Source organism: Lytechinus variegatus, chromosome 19 (genome assembly GCF_018143015.1).
Source record: "Lytechinus variegatus isolate NC3 chromosome 19, Lvar_3.0, whole genome shotgun sequence".
Classification (NCBI taxonomy): Eukaryota; Metazoa; Echinodermata; class Echinoidea; order Temnopleuroida; family Toxopneustidae; genus Lytechinus; species Lytechinus variegatus.
Genome location: NC_054758.1, coordinates 13,254,731 through 13,270,932, shown reverse-complemented (window position 1 = coordinate 13,270,932; position 16,202 = coordinate 13,254,731). Strand labels below are relative to the sequence as shown.

Below are 16,202 nucleotides of genomic sequence, written 5' to 3'. Positions count from 1 at the left end.
TCATATTTGCACCTATTAGGGTACGAGCGAGCATTTCTTGGTGCATTTAATGATAAAAAAGTGAATTTTTTCACCTTTTGCCACTTAGGGTGCAAAATTTCACCCCTAAAGGTGGGCACAAGTGCTTCATTAGGGTTCAAACATTTCTTAGTGTGTACTGTATATCTAACATTATCTTGTCTCCGCTTACTCTGACTTTTCTTTGTTATATCATGGACCGACTACTCTGAAGGTCCATGGTTATATTAACCCAGGATTTCTCTATTCTCCGTCCTTTATCATGTTCTCGAAGCTGATAATAGTCTCTAGTAAACAAATCAGCATCTGAGTGTGTGTGTGTGTGCGTGTGAGAAGTGTGTGTGTGTGTGTGTGTGGATGGGACCTTCTAAGTATTGTTTTTGAGCATAATCAACTTGTTTTCCTCCAATCGTCTTCTTTTAATCTCCCTTTCCATCTGGGCCGAAAATTTCAGGATATAATCTCTGTCAGTTATACTTTCGTTCAGTAAGTCCCCAACAACGGCAAATTTTGAACATAAATAAAAACATTAGCAAGGGGGTCAGTAAATCTAAATCTAACTTTTAACAGCCGGAGAAATACCATATTTCATATTCCAATGACGAACAATGCATTCAATGACTGCTACGCTTTTATAACATTGCAATGTTTGATTAGTGATACTTCTTGAGGATAGTTCACATTTTTTACCCTTTACTAAAACTTTAAACATGATTTTGTCTCATCATCTTTCGTATTCCAGACACCTCAGACTGTATGAAATGCAAAGATGCCAAAGTATAAACAAAATGATAGTGCTGAATGCATACACCACTCATTACATCGTATTTGGCAATATCATTTTTGACAGCATAGTGCAATTTGAACTACGGCAAGGCACCAAGATCGATGATGATCTAAGCCTATATATGTCAGGTATGTGGACATGGATGTAACTGAAGAACCTATAGATTATACTGCATGTCTTGTCGAGAAAAACGTGTATAATGGAGTTGTCACAACAACTAACGAGCAATGCAACATTTTGTTTTGCTAAGTCAAAGAAATAGAAATTATGATCGCCATTTATGTTTTTCACTCTACACTGTAAAAAAAACCTTGATTTTACAAAAAATAAACAGAAGATTTTGCATAAAGAAATAACAGAATCATTCTGTAAATTCATAAAACAGGAATTTTTCTGCAATTTAACAGAACAGGTCTGTTTAAACAGGGGAAAAGGGTGTTTTATTCAAGGAAATTTGTAAGATTCCATACACCAAATACCAATTTCCTGTAAAATTACGCAATGTGGTAAAAGATTACAGGTGTTCTCGAGACTCTGCAGCAGGAACTTATTTTATTTTAAGGATAAATTTTCTAACAGTGTAATATGTCAAATTAATTCAAGTTCAAAGAGAAACAGAAGAAAGGTGGAACATTATTTTAAAGGTGACACGACACTTGCCCCGGTCTTCATTTCGTCTAAGATACGGGGTTAGGGTAGGGTTGTAATAATGGGGTTTTATGTTAGGTTTCGGACTGGATTTAGGAAAGGGTACAGTGTTAAGTCCAGGGTTGAAGTTGCTCGTTCCATTAATTTGCAGCGGAGCAATTTTCACCCGAGCAAATGTCATGGAACCCATTTAGAAACCAAATAAACCAGTGTAAATAATAATAATAATAATGATAATAATAATTCGATTAGAAAATAGTCAAGGCTCTAAAATGGCTCATTGCGTTATGATCAGATGAAATGTCTCAAGTCTTACGCAATGTATAACGAGAAGTCACGTATCAACAAATTTAACAATGTTTGAAAGTAAGGAAGTCAGAATTTTTTTAAAGACAAAGCATCGAATAGTTTTTTTATGATATTCTCAAGGTTGAGAAAATACGGAGTCATAATCTTAATACATATCGTAACAAATATGCTATGAATAAGATCAAATGTATAAATTACCTTTTAAACAATTTAGGCGATAGGCCTATATTGAAGGCTGTATTTCGAAGAGACACATAAAAATAATAACGTTTGAGAGTAAGGCTATTTGAATAACAAGAAATGTTTGGAAAATATCTATACAAATATTAGTTTCCACGATGCCAGTTATAGGTCGTCAGCTTAATAGAAAATGAGAAAATATATATGCCCTTAACCTCAAAGAGATTTACCACGGGAAAGAGACACGGCGGGCTATTTGTGGGACTGGGGACGTTTATCTTGTGCAGATGTTAAACTATCACAGCCGCGCGCTGCAGAAGTTTATTAATTTCCTCAATCGTAGCTCGAGAATGTTTGCTTTGTGAAAGAAGAGTAGCTTCCAATTTAATTAAAAAGAGGCCTGAAAAACTGACTTAGGCATGGATGGGGAGAAAAAGGAGAAAAGAGGTCTACCGAATTTTGAAGTTTTTACCTTTCCACATTGTGCAGTTGTGTATGAAATGTAAGGTTTGCTCTTCATGCGAATGTATACGGCGCGGAAAATGGCTATGTCTCAAATTGGCGCCACGTGACTGAGTTTGCGCATGCGCATGCAACAAGTGAAAACGATGACGTCCATTCAATAGACAATTTTATCGGACAGTACTGGTTGCTATCGTTTAATATTGCCCGCTCGTGGTTATGAACGCGGTTCAAGCGCGAAAAAACTAACTATTCTGTTTGATTTAGGCGTAATAAAATATCTCGCGGAACATGTGGCCATGGTTAAAATTCGGACGTTCGGCGGAAGATGGCAGAGAGCATTTTGGGCGAGAGCAAATATTCCTCAGTCTGACATCATATTGAACTGGGAAATAACGTCTGCACTTTTTTAACAAGACAGTAAAGCTTATTCATGGTGGCGCCAGTATGTTGTAAGAGCAAAGGGGTTGATCGTGCAATCAAGACGTTTTATCACTCACGAAGGTCAGAATTTGTCATTTGTATTTGCGATAAATCTGAAATATTAGTCTCTACTTTTTACACCACTGCATCGTTGCTAAATACGTGTTTACAGGATTACAGCAATTTGACTGAAGTTATCATATGTTAAGCATCATAGGGCAGGTACATTGGCGACGGAAGCCAAAAATTTTAGGGGGATCAACAATTTTTTTTGACAAGCAAATAAAAAAAGGTTATCAACAAATGATGGAATGTAGTATATGAATATACATGTATGTAAGGGAAAGAGAAATACAATAGGAAGAAGAACTATTTATAATAGAAACGAAGCCGAATGGGATATATGATAAGAAAAAATGATGACTTGGACATTTCGTTGACATAACATGCATAAGGCGCAATAAATATGACATGTACTAAAAAGGCAAAGGGATGAGGGATGGTATATTGGGGATAGAGAAGATCATATTGTTGGAAATGTAATGGTTACCAAGAAAAAGAGCAGATAGTGATGCGATTTAGGACAGAATAAAAAGATAAGGAAGTAATAAAACATACAATTCAGTAAGCAATTATTAAAAAGGTCAATCAACGGATGGAAAGAAGAAAGAAATAAAGAAAGAAAAATAATCAAAGAAAGAAAAAAAGAAGAAACAAAAGCAGAAAAAAAGAAAGAACGAAAGAAAGAAAGAAAGAAATTAAGAAAGAAAGAAAGAAAGAAAGGGAAGAAGGGAAGGTGAGAATAAAAGACGAACGAACGAAATAAACAAGGGATAGGAAAGGAGAAAGGAAAGAGAAAAGTTGAGCAAGAAAGATAGAAGAATGAGGAAGATAAGACAACTTACAGGATGGAATGAAGGGTTGAAGAAATTGAGGAAAAAAACAAATAATGCAACAAACCGAGTAACTAGTAAACAAAATAATAAACAATATCATACTAGCAAAAATTATGAAGGAAAAAGAAAAAAAATGAGATCGATAATCGAGGGCGAAAAGGGAATTCGGGATCATGACACGCGAAACCCGCAAATGTGACATTTCAGGGGCCCGTTGTAGAAAGAGTTGCAATCAATCGCAACTCTAAAATCACGCGTAACTTGATTTTCAACCAATCAACAGCGCGCATTTGGGACTTGCGATTGATTTTTTAACGCGCGTTTAAACGCAACTCTTTCTGCAACGGGCCCCAGGACAGGTAATAATAGACGCTCTCTAACGACCAATACCCGTCGTCAAATTGAGAATAAAAATCGGGAAAATTAATCGCTGGTTTATTGGCTTTAATCTTTGAAATTAGCCTGGCCATCAAGATGATAGCTCTGACAGACCGGGACACGTGACTCATTCAAATAAAGAAGTGATCAAGAGCAAAGCAGGCTACACCTTTCAGGCACCTCTCTATGCCTGCACTTCATACAAATTGGAGGTCTGTTTTGGGAGAAAAAGGGGGCAATATGTCCTTTTTTATGTCATGGAGTTAAATGATGCTTGGAAGTGGTGGGAATGTCACCATCAGCATGACCAGTCTGTAGGTGCATTGAGAAAGGATAGAAACTTGACCGATATCTTATGATGATCAAAATTTTCCATTTTTGTTACAAATTCCACTCCGCCACGCATCAAGCTCAGCATTAAACCTCATCCTTCAACAAAATAATTTCACGTTTATGTTATTGTTAATCTGACACATTTTTCTTCTTTATAATAATTCGTATATGTGTTTTTTTTCACTTTAATAGATTCATTTTTTATGCAGCAGGAAGTTACACTGCAAAAACAGCGGTATTGATGTAACACCAGCCCGTAATCTATATATAAGTGTTAAAACTCACCAGTTTGGTTTCGGTCTAACACCAGATAGGAGTTTATAAAACACCAATTAGAATTAAAACAGCGTGGGTTTGATTTCTAAACTGTTGTTGTTTCAATACTTCTCTGGCGTGGACATATATAGATTTCGGGCTGGTGTTAAATCAACACCGGAGTTTTTGCAGTGTAATTTCATATGAAACATGATTACAAATATATGTTTCAAAAATTAATAAATGCTCCATATTCTCTTCCTAAGCCATTTTGGTGTCAATATAATCGGCTATTTCAACTTTGATGACTCAACGACGGAGCTGATATGAAGAATATATTTAGAATGCATAGCTTTAGATTTTGAATAACAAGATAATACATAAGTTGTCTTCCCATTTGTCCTGTGATTTGAAACGGAATATGATTGATATTTTAGCATCACATTTCTTATTCATTGATTTGTCGTTTAATTTCGAAATGTTGACCAAATGTTTTGTATTTGAATGGAAATTAAATAATTGAATTGAGAGGAGGGAGAGGGGGGGGTATGCGAACCTTCTCTCATGAAAGATTTCGCTACTCCAGCTCTCTGTTACTCATCTTGTTGATGACATGTCGACGGCTCGCTTATTTTCTAAAATGTCATACTAGCCCTAGTCTTGATGACTCCCTAATCCTACTCCAATAAATGAGGGTCTTGCTCATGTAACATTATAAACTAGAGACAAAAGTGCATTTTGCATTTTTTTTTAAATAATCTGTTTAATTGTGTGTAAATATAAACTAACCTGGAATACACGTAACGCCTCCGAGAGGGACCCGAAGCCCATGTCTTCCTTGCTGGCGAACGTCACAGTGAAGCGACGAATGGCGTTCTCCTGGAGAGGTTCGAAGGCGTCGTCAAACACGTCGTCCTTTTCCTCGGGACTCGAGAGGGCCAACGACATCGAGGTGATGTCGAGCGACGAGCGGGTCGATTCCCGCCTCGCATCCTCGATCAAGCTCTTCTTACGGGTAGGGTAGACAAAGTTCTATTGGAAGAATAGGGGGGGGACCGGGTAAATATTGTTATCAACGTTAGTTATAAGGGATAACAATTAGAATTGATGAAAGCATAGGCGGATCCAGCTTTTGGCGAAAGGGGGGGCGCACTGCCGAGCGGCGCACATATTTTTGCACTTCACCGGCGCGATAAAAGAAAATGTTGAAAAAGAAAAAGGGGTAATGCCTGACCCTGTCAAAACACGCACACACACACACACACACATGCATATATATATATATATATATATGACTCATATCATATAGATATACATGACTCATGAGATAGAGACACATATTTCACCGACAAATTAATGCGAGCGCGAAGCGCGAGCTGAAATTTTTAAAGTATACTGACCTGAAAACAGGAAAAAGGTGCCTGTTTAGGACTGTTTGTAGTAACTCATGAGGAGGATACATATCTCACTACACAGATAATGCGAGTGCCGAGGGCGAGCTGAAATTTACTTATATTCTGACCAGAAAGCTTGATATTCTAAGCATTCTTGGTACCAATGATTAAGATGGGTATCTAAAAAACATGCGAGCGCGAAGCGCGAGCTTAAAATTTTGATATTTCGATCTGAAAACATTACAGTTTAATGTACGTTTTAATAAAGAACAAGATTATATCCAACAAAAGATTATTGCAAATCGAAGCGGGAGTTCTTTTGAGGTTCAGAACTAAAAACGGGACATTCTATTCACCTATTTAATCATGAAAAGTATGGGGTTTTGCTACAGAAATGATGCGAGCGCGAAGCGCGAGCTGAAAATATTTATGTTCCAATCTGATAATTTGAGCACGATTTTTAATAAAGAACGAGTTGTGTAGCTCAATCTCGTTTGCTGATTTCTGTGTAACATTACCATCTTATTGTTTTTGCACATGCGGAATTATTGGGGGAGGGCAAAACGATCATTCTTGGCCGCGGCGCCGATCTAGATTTGGTTAGCAATAGGCCCTTCTTCATTATTCTACCGGCGCTTATTTATTGAAATCAGGGGACGCTGATCATTCTTGACCGGCGCCGATTTAAATTTAGGTGGCGCCGGTTAAGACAAAGGCAGCGCCGATTTGTCTTGACCGGCGCCGATTTAAACAAGTAGTACTGATTATTTTTACCGATGTTACGTAATATTCAGGCAACGGCAATCCATAATCGACTGGCGCCGATCTGGAACCAGGAGGCGCCGATTATTCTTGACTGGCGCCGATTTTTAACCAGGTGGTGCTGATTATTCTTGACCAGCCCCGATTTAGATATAGGTGGCGCTGATTATCCTTGATCGGCGCCGGTTAAAAACTCAGGCAGCGCCGATTTTTCTTTACCGGCGCCGATTTATAACCAGATGACGCCGATTGTTCTTGTCCAGCGTCGATTTAGATTTAGGTGGCGATAATTATCCTTGATCGGCGCCGTTTAAGACTCTGGCAGTGCCGATTTTTCTTGACTGGCGCCGATTTATAACTAAATAGCGCTGATTATTCTTGTCCGGCGCTGATTTAGATTAAGGTGGCGCTGATTATTCTTGATTGGCGCCAGTTATTATGCAGGCAGCGCACTGCTACCGGCGAAGTTGTTGGGAAAAGGGTAGTTAAAAGAAAAAATAAGGAAGATGATATGATTACGCTTTGCTGGGGATAGTCTTTCCTTTACTGTTGCTAATGTTATATCAGTGTATAATTTTTTTTTAAGCAGCGCCTTTTCCCTTTCTTTCCTTTATTTTTAATTTTTCAAGCGGCGCCTTTTCTTTCTTTTACTTTTTTTTAATTTTCTTTATTTTGAGCGGCGCCTTCGGCGCCGCTCAAATATTAGGGGGGGCGCGCGCACCCTGCGCACCCCCCCTGGATCCGCCGATGGAAAGTGTTAGGAGAATCATTTCTACACAGAAAACACGTTGTTTATACAACATTGTTTACCATATGAATCGTTGTTTAAACGGTTTTAACCTTTAAAAAAAAATCTTAAACAACGAAATTTAATTCATTCAGAGGTTTCATAATAGCGAACAGTATTGTATAGAGTTTTAAACAACCATTTTCACCGCGTAGAAAGAACGCAAACTACGTTTTCTCTATTACAACGAGTCTATAAGGACAATTGTGTTGAATATGCATGCTTGATGAACTCCTAATTTTCTAATGAAAGTATGATATTTCTGTTTAAAGTATGATATTTCTGTTTAATTCCAGTGCAATTTGATTTAAACATCGCTATATATAATATTGCACAATGCTGTGAAAACTATCATCTTTTACAAACGCATGATCATACAGTAGGCCCTATCCCTTGGACCATACAGGTAGATTAAATTTAAAATATAACGCTTTGTATTCATATCATTTGAAGCAAATAATAAAATCAAATAAAATCATACGATAAGAATATAATCAGTGCATTTATTTCTTCTTTAAAACATACATATAAATGAACAAATACAATTAGATGACACTTAGTACAAAGAAAAAAAACATGACATTATTACTCGACACTATCAAATTCAAAAACTAATTTCTCATCGTTATAGATTCTATAGTATTGGGTGTATGACGATGATGATTGAAATGAAAACAGGAAATCTAAATAGAGACCAGCATTTACTTTTTGAAAATGTGAAGGAAAAAATGCATTATGGAATAAACATAATTGATTCAGATTGGTGCAATGGATATAAAAATGTAACCCCCCTCCAAAAAATGCAAATAATTATATACGCAAGAGGCAGCAGCATGTGGAGAAATAAATTTGAAAAAAGTACATTATGCCAATTTCTTCCAGCGCGGAATTTCTCTTGCTCTCACGATAATTATGTTTGGTTGAAGACAGTAATCGAAATACTTGTTTATAAATATGCAGTATTAAAGACGTGCATCATGGATTAACGCATATTGTAAAATGTCAAAGGGAAAAATAATAAAAAAGAACCACAACATATATATCAATTATTGCTACATTGATGTCTTAATTTGAAGAAGTGATCGGTCAATCATTTCCGCTGAAATGACCTGCATACATGTATATCCAGAGATAGAAGTGTCAATTAATGAAAAGCGACAAGGTTCAAATTACAACAACAAAACCAAGCAAACAAACAATGTCGAACTGGTCATGGAGATGGAGATAAAAAACAAAAGAACGATTAAGAAAATTACCCAAATTAACTGGAACATTCCGTCGATGGAAATTAATGTTCTCCAATTAAAGATCAAGGTTTGAGCCCGGCCGAAAGGTGGCAAAATGAATACTGCTCGGAACATTTAATGTGGATCATTCTCAAACAAAGGTGCATGGCTTGTAGTTTGGGTTTGGAATTAATTAAAAGAAAGGGTGAGCAGGGTGACGTAGTTAAGGAAGGGAGAAAGAGATGGAGAAAAAAAGAATAAGGGACAGAGGGCAAGACAGACAGACAGGGAAGGAGACAGGGAGAGAGAGATAGAGAGAGAGAAGGGGAGGACAGACTGGTGATGGGTTAGGGGGGGGGGTTATAAAGTTAAGCAAAGTTTATGATGGTGTTGTATAAGATGAGTTCCAAACTGTGTCATAAAGGATTAATTATAGGCACGCTTTAGAACGCTCTATATTGCTTCACAGTCAAGAGTTCAAAATGACTTTTTAAAATGGTTGAGATCAGATACCGCTTTGAGGGATTATCCAGGCTAAAGTATTATGATATGAACAGATAAGGAAAAATTATTCGAACAAAACACTGGAAATTTGATCAAAACCGGACAAGGAATATCAAAGTTATGACGTTTGAAAAATTTGCAGTATTTCTGTGAATGTCTGAAGTTCACGAATATTAAATGAGCAAACTGATGATGTAATTTCCCACTTGTTCTTTTTGTATTTTATTACATAAGATTAGTTTTTATTCATTTTTTCCTCCAAGAACTGCAAAAATTGGATTGACAACTGATTTAATGTATTAGATATTCATTGCTATAAAAGGGGCGGCGAAACCAGGGGCAGAGGGGTACCTGCACTGTAAAAACTGTGGTGTTAAAACTGACACCAATTGGTGTTAATAGAGGACCACACCCTGAGGTGTTAAAATAACACCCTATAGAGATTGAACATAACACCAAAGAGTGTAAATGTAACAACCATAGGTGTTGTAATAATACCTATAGGTGTAAACAAACTAACACCACCAATTTAACACCGGTGTAAAATAACTGGTGTGGTCCTCTATGTACACCGGTTAACACCACAGTTTTTGCTGTGTGTGGTAACACTACACAGACGCTTTCAGGAACGTTGATAATCTATTAAAAATGCTCGTCAAATCGCAATGAAATCCTTAGAGGTCATTGTCGAAAATTGCTGAACCGGGACAGCAGAACTCTTAAAGTATTGGGCATCATACTGTCCATACAACAATTGTTCAAAATGTTTTTTTTATCCAACTCTGAGTAGTTTTCACCCAATACTGTGTAGTTTTCACCCAAAACACACATTAGTGGTTTAGAGCTACCCAGAATTGGATAAATTTTTACCCAATTGTTGTGTGGACAGTATGTTACCCAACATTCTTAAGAGTGTAAGATTCGGAGCTGATGAAAAATGGTAAATAATGTCGTTTGCCCTGAGTTCTGGACAAAATTACAGTTTTGATTCACTAATTGCTTCTTGGTTCTGAAGGGCTTTCGACAATAGATCATCAACGTTCAATAAAACGTCTGCGTAACTGTAAAAACTGTGGTGTTGAAACTGACACCAGTTGGTGTTCATAGAGGACCACATCCTGAGGTGTTAAAATTACACCCTCTAGATTTACCATAACACCAAATAGTGTAAATGTAACAACCAATGGTGTTGCAATAACACCTATTGGTGTTAAAATAACACTGTCAATTTAAGATAAGATATATAAGATATAAGATAAGATATTTATTCGTCTTTCTGTCTGCACATACATTTATCTTACAAGTGTGATTTCACATTCTACAAATGAAAATCAATTAACCATAAATCATTGTTACAGTAGAGAAAAAAGAAACACAGCAAAATAACTAATAATTTCACAACGGTGTAAAATAACTGGTGTGGTCCTCTATGTACACCGGTTAACACCATAGTTTTTGTTGTGTAGTTGTTGATTAACCTACTTAATATTGAGGATTCTAAGGTTAGTAAGGATCTTGAGATATAGGGAGGGGGAGGTCTGCCCTTTCACCCAGATATTAAGGAGGCGGTAGAAATTGCAATGACTTTGGTAATTGCATCTGTAAGTGCATGGGCTCATTCTGATAATACCCCCCCCCCCGGTCCTGAACATGCAACTTCCACTTAACCGCGAAGCTTCTATTAAGGGGGGGACATCCCTTTATATTATTTTTTGCGTTGATATCTGTGCAACTCTCATTCACTGAACCGCAAACCTTCTATGAAGGAAGGGGGGGGGGATGGTATCACTTTGTATATTGTTTTTTTTTCGTTGATACCTATTATTATTAATCAACAAACAGTCGTTAAATGGCAATCAGCATTTGGTCAAATGTCTCGAATTCATAATCATGTAAACGTTCTTAAAGGGCATTACCAGCCTATATGGTCTCCTGTCCTGATTTGAAATTCAAATCTTTTCTTAGTAGCTGCTCAATATAGACAAACATTATTGATTATTACGCAACCTCATTAGATTTGAGTTGGGTTAGCTTTAATCCCAAGAACTGAAGTCAACAACCTTGGCATTATCAGCAACCTTTAAAAGTATCCAGAGTAATTACGAGCTGTCAAAATTGGAAATTAAATATAGAATTACACACTTGTCAATGGGAGAAGTAAAAATAAGATGTTGGTGTTATATATACAAACTACATATATATATATATATATTTTATTTATTGATATTAATTTTTGTAATCGCTATCGAAGAGTGAACAGGTCATAAATTAACACATTTTTTCTATATTTCTAAACCATGTTTTTTTTTATTATGATTAACAGTGAACAAAATAATTTATACATAATAAGATGTTGGTGTCATGTAGATTGATATTTTATCTTTATCGAATAGTCATAAATTTGCATATTTTTTCATAACCATATATTATCATTTTTTTTTAAATTATGAATGACAAAGAACCCCGTAATTTATACATATCAGGGAACATGATTCGCATACTGTTCCTTTCAATATTTCCTCATGCACTAGACCGTTGTAAAGTTACATGATTATCATTTCACGTACTTTATTTAACTACTTTTTAATATGTAATGTAATGTTATATTTAAAAACTTATATGAATCGATATTTTCCTTAAAATTTCAAACTCTGTATTCATTTTGCTGTTATTCTGGAAATAGGGTTGCATTAAGACTTGTTATAAGAATAATACACTACTTCTAAAACTATTTTTCTAGCGACCAATCGGATTGAACAATTTCAGTAGATTTAAACTGATATTGCTAACTTGTTATCATAACACGTTTTATGAAAAAGGCCCGAAGTATTAAATTGATTGTCCACTATAGGCCGGTGCACTAGATGCGTGGAACGCGCAATATTCGGAGTGAAATTCTTGAGGCCGAAAGCGACCGCAGTCAACTATAATTACAAGATTGTGAAAAAAAGGAAAAAAAAACATCTGAAGAAAAGGTAATCAATTCTATTGATCTTCCAAATGAATTATGCATATACGCTGACATTTAATCCAAAGAAAATTCCAACGACATCCACACCGGTCTACAAAAACGAAAGTCAAGGATGATGTTCCTTGAAGTGTTTTATCCCATTCCTCTGAACTTTCCGACAGGGGTTTGCCGAATATTCCCGTGATCGTTCGAACCTGATTTCACGGTCTTGGATTCGAATGCCGGTTCGAGGTCAAGTGCAAAGAGGCTCTCGACCACGGAGTCGTGGAAAGCATCCAGAATGCTGCATTATTTAAACCTACAGGTTCGAAAGACCAGGGGCCCGTCTTACAAAAACTTGCGATTGATCCAATCAATCGCAACTATGGAAAGCCAGCAAAGTCAACATGTAAAATGCACGTTTGCTCAAATCTTTTTCTAGATATGAATGTATATCCATAAATTCATTGATTTCTAGACAGTTCGGTGTAATTCTTCGTTTACAAAGGAAATTTTGCACATTTCCTGTAGGAAAATTTTTATGACACTGATGGATTTCCATAGAGTCACGATTGATTGGATCAATCGTAACTCTTTGTAAGACGGGGCCCAGAAGTTCGAAGATCGAGAAATTCTGTAAGTCGTAAGAAGTTAATGGTGGATTTTCCTTCGGATGACGTATGTGGAACGACACTTTTCCATTTACATTGTCAGGATTGTTGCCAACGTTATTTTGGGCATCATGTTGCGCTACGGGCAGGGGGGGGGGTTGTGTATGATACTTATTTTCAAGGAATTCACATGATCAAATAAGGCAAAGAAAGTGGGAACAAGTAAAATATTCTTGAAAAGAGTATGCTTAATCATTTGGTTATCGTTGGTTATCGTGATTTAGTAATATCCCTATCTTAGCAGTGTAAGTTAGAAAAAAAATCATATTTCGTAACTTTGCCACCCCTTCCCCTCTTAAGATATCTTTGCGTCGCCCGTTTCTACTGATTCCTATGCAGTCACTCGAACTTGGTGGCAAGTAAGGCAGCAAAGATTACTTGTATAAGGATTCTGTTTTGATGGGGTTTTAATCAGAAAATTGGGATTTTTTTTTCCGTTCCCAAGTAAATGTTCAATTACAAATTGGTATTCAAAAATCTGTTTCATAGGGTTTAGAACCAAATAAAAACAACCAAACAAACAATACACGTAACTGTTGGAGCTACAACATCTGTTACATTCCTATGTTTGATCAAGTTGTAATAAAGCGGTCTTTAAATGAGCAAGTTTAATTAAATCGCGTGGATTTGTAGGAGTTAATAGTTTATTTGATTCGGTCTTAAAATATACCCACAGCTGTGCCCATCAGGTGCCCTAAATGTTATCGGTTTCTTTAATTAAGGTTACACAAGAGAATATTGCATCATTTTGTGCAGAAGAATTGAGCGGGATCATTAAAGACTCATTTATACGGCCCTGGTGGTTGGAGGAGCTAATCAAGTTTGTTTGTTGGGTGATTTACACCACTTTGGGTTGATGCAACGAAGATTTAAACAGAACCGGAAGTGGGGAACAAATATATGTTGGTTACCCAACCCCCTTTTCTTTCTTTCTTTCTTTTCTCTTTCTTTCTTTCTTTCTTTCTTTTTTTCTTTCTTTCTTTCTTTCTTTCCGTATCTCTCTATTTCTCCTTTTCCTTCTTCTTCTTATTCCTCTTCATATTCTTCAACATTCTTCTTCTTCATCTTCTTCTTCACATTCTCCACCATTTTTTCTCCTCCTCCTTCTCCTTCTTCTTCATCTGTCTCTTCTTCTTCTTGTTTTTCTTCTTCTACAAAAATATAAGATTTCCAGGTTGGGAGATTTCCTGAATGTATTGTGTTAAAATAGTCTTTCTGTAAATGAAGTTTTAAAATGGAAATATTACCAATGGCCACTGATAACATATAGCATAATGGTAAGTGGCAATTATAGCTTTCAAAATAACAACACGACATTCGCGAAAAATGTTGATCCACGTGTAAGAATCAAATTCGACAGTAATTACCACATTAATAAATGCATGTTTATTCTTCTCTGCTTACCTTCATTTGTTTGGGTAGTGATTAGTTTTGATGGGTAAACAATGAAGCGATTAAATGGTGGAGAATATCGACAGAAGCTGAGAGTGTGTTTTTTCCAGCATGAAAATGGGGGCAATGACTTGAATGAGGGAATGGAGAAAAAAAAGAGATATATAGGTTGGAAATGATGTCAGTGGGAAGAAGAAACGAAGGGTCGGGGGGTGAGTCGAGTCAGAAACAGGAAATAAATTCATATTTTTCCATTTTGTTCTCTCTTCGGACTTTTATAGGACCTAAAACAAAAACATTCTTGATACCCAATTTTGCCACGGTAATGGTGTTCTTATGATCCTTCAATCCACCATTCAAACACGTGCATTCATCAAGTTTGATTAACAATAATGACCAATTATACATAGTAAATAAATCAAATTCCAATTTTTGAATATGACAAGCGTCTCAAATCAGTAAGGAAAAAGGAAAATAGTTTGAACGCTAATCAAGAAAAAAAGAGTTCGTAGGATCTTACCACTTCATCGAAAGACTTGGAGAGTTTCTCAAAAGGAGTGCGCTTGGGTTTTCCCGCCGTAAACCGGGTCTGGGGCTTCACCGCGCTAATCCCAGGAAAATCACCATTTTTGGCGCTGCTTTTCGCGTTCTCTTCCACAAGTGACATCTTCAGTTTAAAATATAACCTGTACACTCGATGAAATGGTGTAAATGGTCCCCGATGTGAATGTCTGCAACTTCGTCCGGTTCTTTCAGTTTCGTCGAAGTACGATACTTTGGAATCCACACAGATGTAGGCCTTATCTCACTTTAAAACTTATGAAATGGACGATGATCAAAATGTGAACGGTGCAGTTGATACTTATTGGAAGATCTTGGAAATGTTGATTGATAATTTGCCTTTTCTGTCACAGGCAATTCATATGCCTTGTCTGTTCAATGAGAATCGTTTAATAAGGTTAAATTATGGCATCGAATAAAATGCGTATTTCAATGTTAAAACGAGATATCCGATAAACGGAAAGAGTTATAATTTCTTATTTCTGTAAAGAGTTTCCGGAGATTTCTTTTTAACTTGGAGGAGTAAGTTATTGCTAGTGATACTGGTTTTGAAAGTAAAGCGTGCAGCAAAAAGAAGAACGAAAGTAAATTCCGACCGAGCATGCAACAGGTTTGGCGATCGTTCGACGAGGGCACACGCGTCATGTAATCGTTTGTCGGCGCGTCGCTCAGAATTTTAATAAAAGCGAGCCTCTTAGCTTGGCTCTTATTATCGCTCTCTCTTTCTCATAAATCTTCTCTTATGTACCTCATCATCTGGCCATCTTCTGAGCTTGTCGCTGAATTACAGATTGGCTTTGGATTAGTACAAGGGGTCTCGCGTGGCGACGATCTATCAATTTATATCAATTAATAACCCGGGGGGCAAGCGCAAATCGATATTGCGCCTATGGGCTGCATCGAGAGACGGTGCTTTACCCAAATCTGAGGGAACCTCGCTATTGGTTGAGGCTTATTATCACTTCGTCTGGGAATAGTTTGAAATCGAGCGTCTTTTGAATATTCATGGTCGCAAAAATTAAAGTTCGGGGATTCCTGATGCCGTTTTGGCTTGATTGCGAGAGTGGTTCGTCCAATGATTCACAATCGACGGCGCTTCCGGTCATGGGCGCATCGCCATTCTGTTAAGTCTACATATTTATTATTTCTCCATATAACATTGTATTAAAACTATTGAAATCGAGGAAACTCGAATGTTCGTATTTTGTATAGTCCGGTTTAACTTCGGCGATGGTTTAACTCTGTGCTAAAGTTGTTTGAAGTTGA

General features: G+C 36.8%; 1 protein-coding gene across 2 annotated transcripts in view; it reads right to left on the bottom strand.

Moving 5' to 3' along the window:
- LOC121405946 (tyrosine 3-monooxygenase-like) overlaps nucleotides 1-15,751 on the bottom strand; it is a 34,906-nt gene extending 19,155 nt beyond the window's left edge. Inside the window, exons 1-2 of one of the 2 annotated variants that reach the window (XM_041596936.1) lie at nucleotides 14,896-15,751; nucleotides 5,479-5,721 (exon numbers count right to left, since the gene is read on the bottom strand). In XM_041596936.1, coding sequence (XP_041452870.1) covers nucleotides 5,479-5,721; nucleotides 14,896-15,042 — 390 coding nt within the window. In that variant the 5' untranslated portion in view covers nucleotides 15,043-15,751. Of the gene's footprint in view, nucleotides 1-5,478; nucleotides 5,722-8,888; nucleotides 9,022-14,895 lie in introns of those variants that run through there. The other variant, XM_041596938.1, reaches the window with a different exon arrangement.
- Between the last annotated feature and the right edge of the window lie 451 nt (nucleotides 15,752-16,202).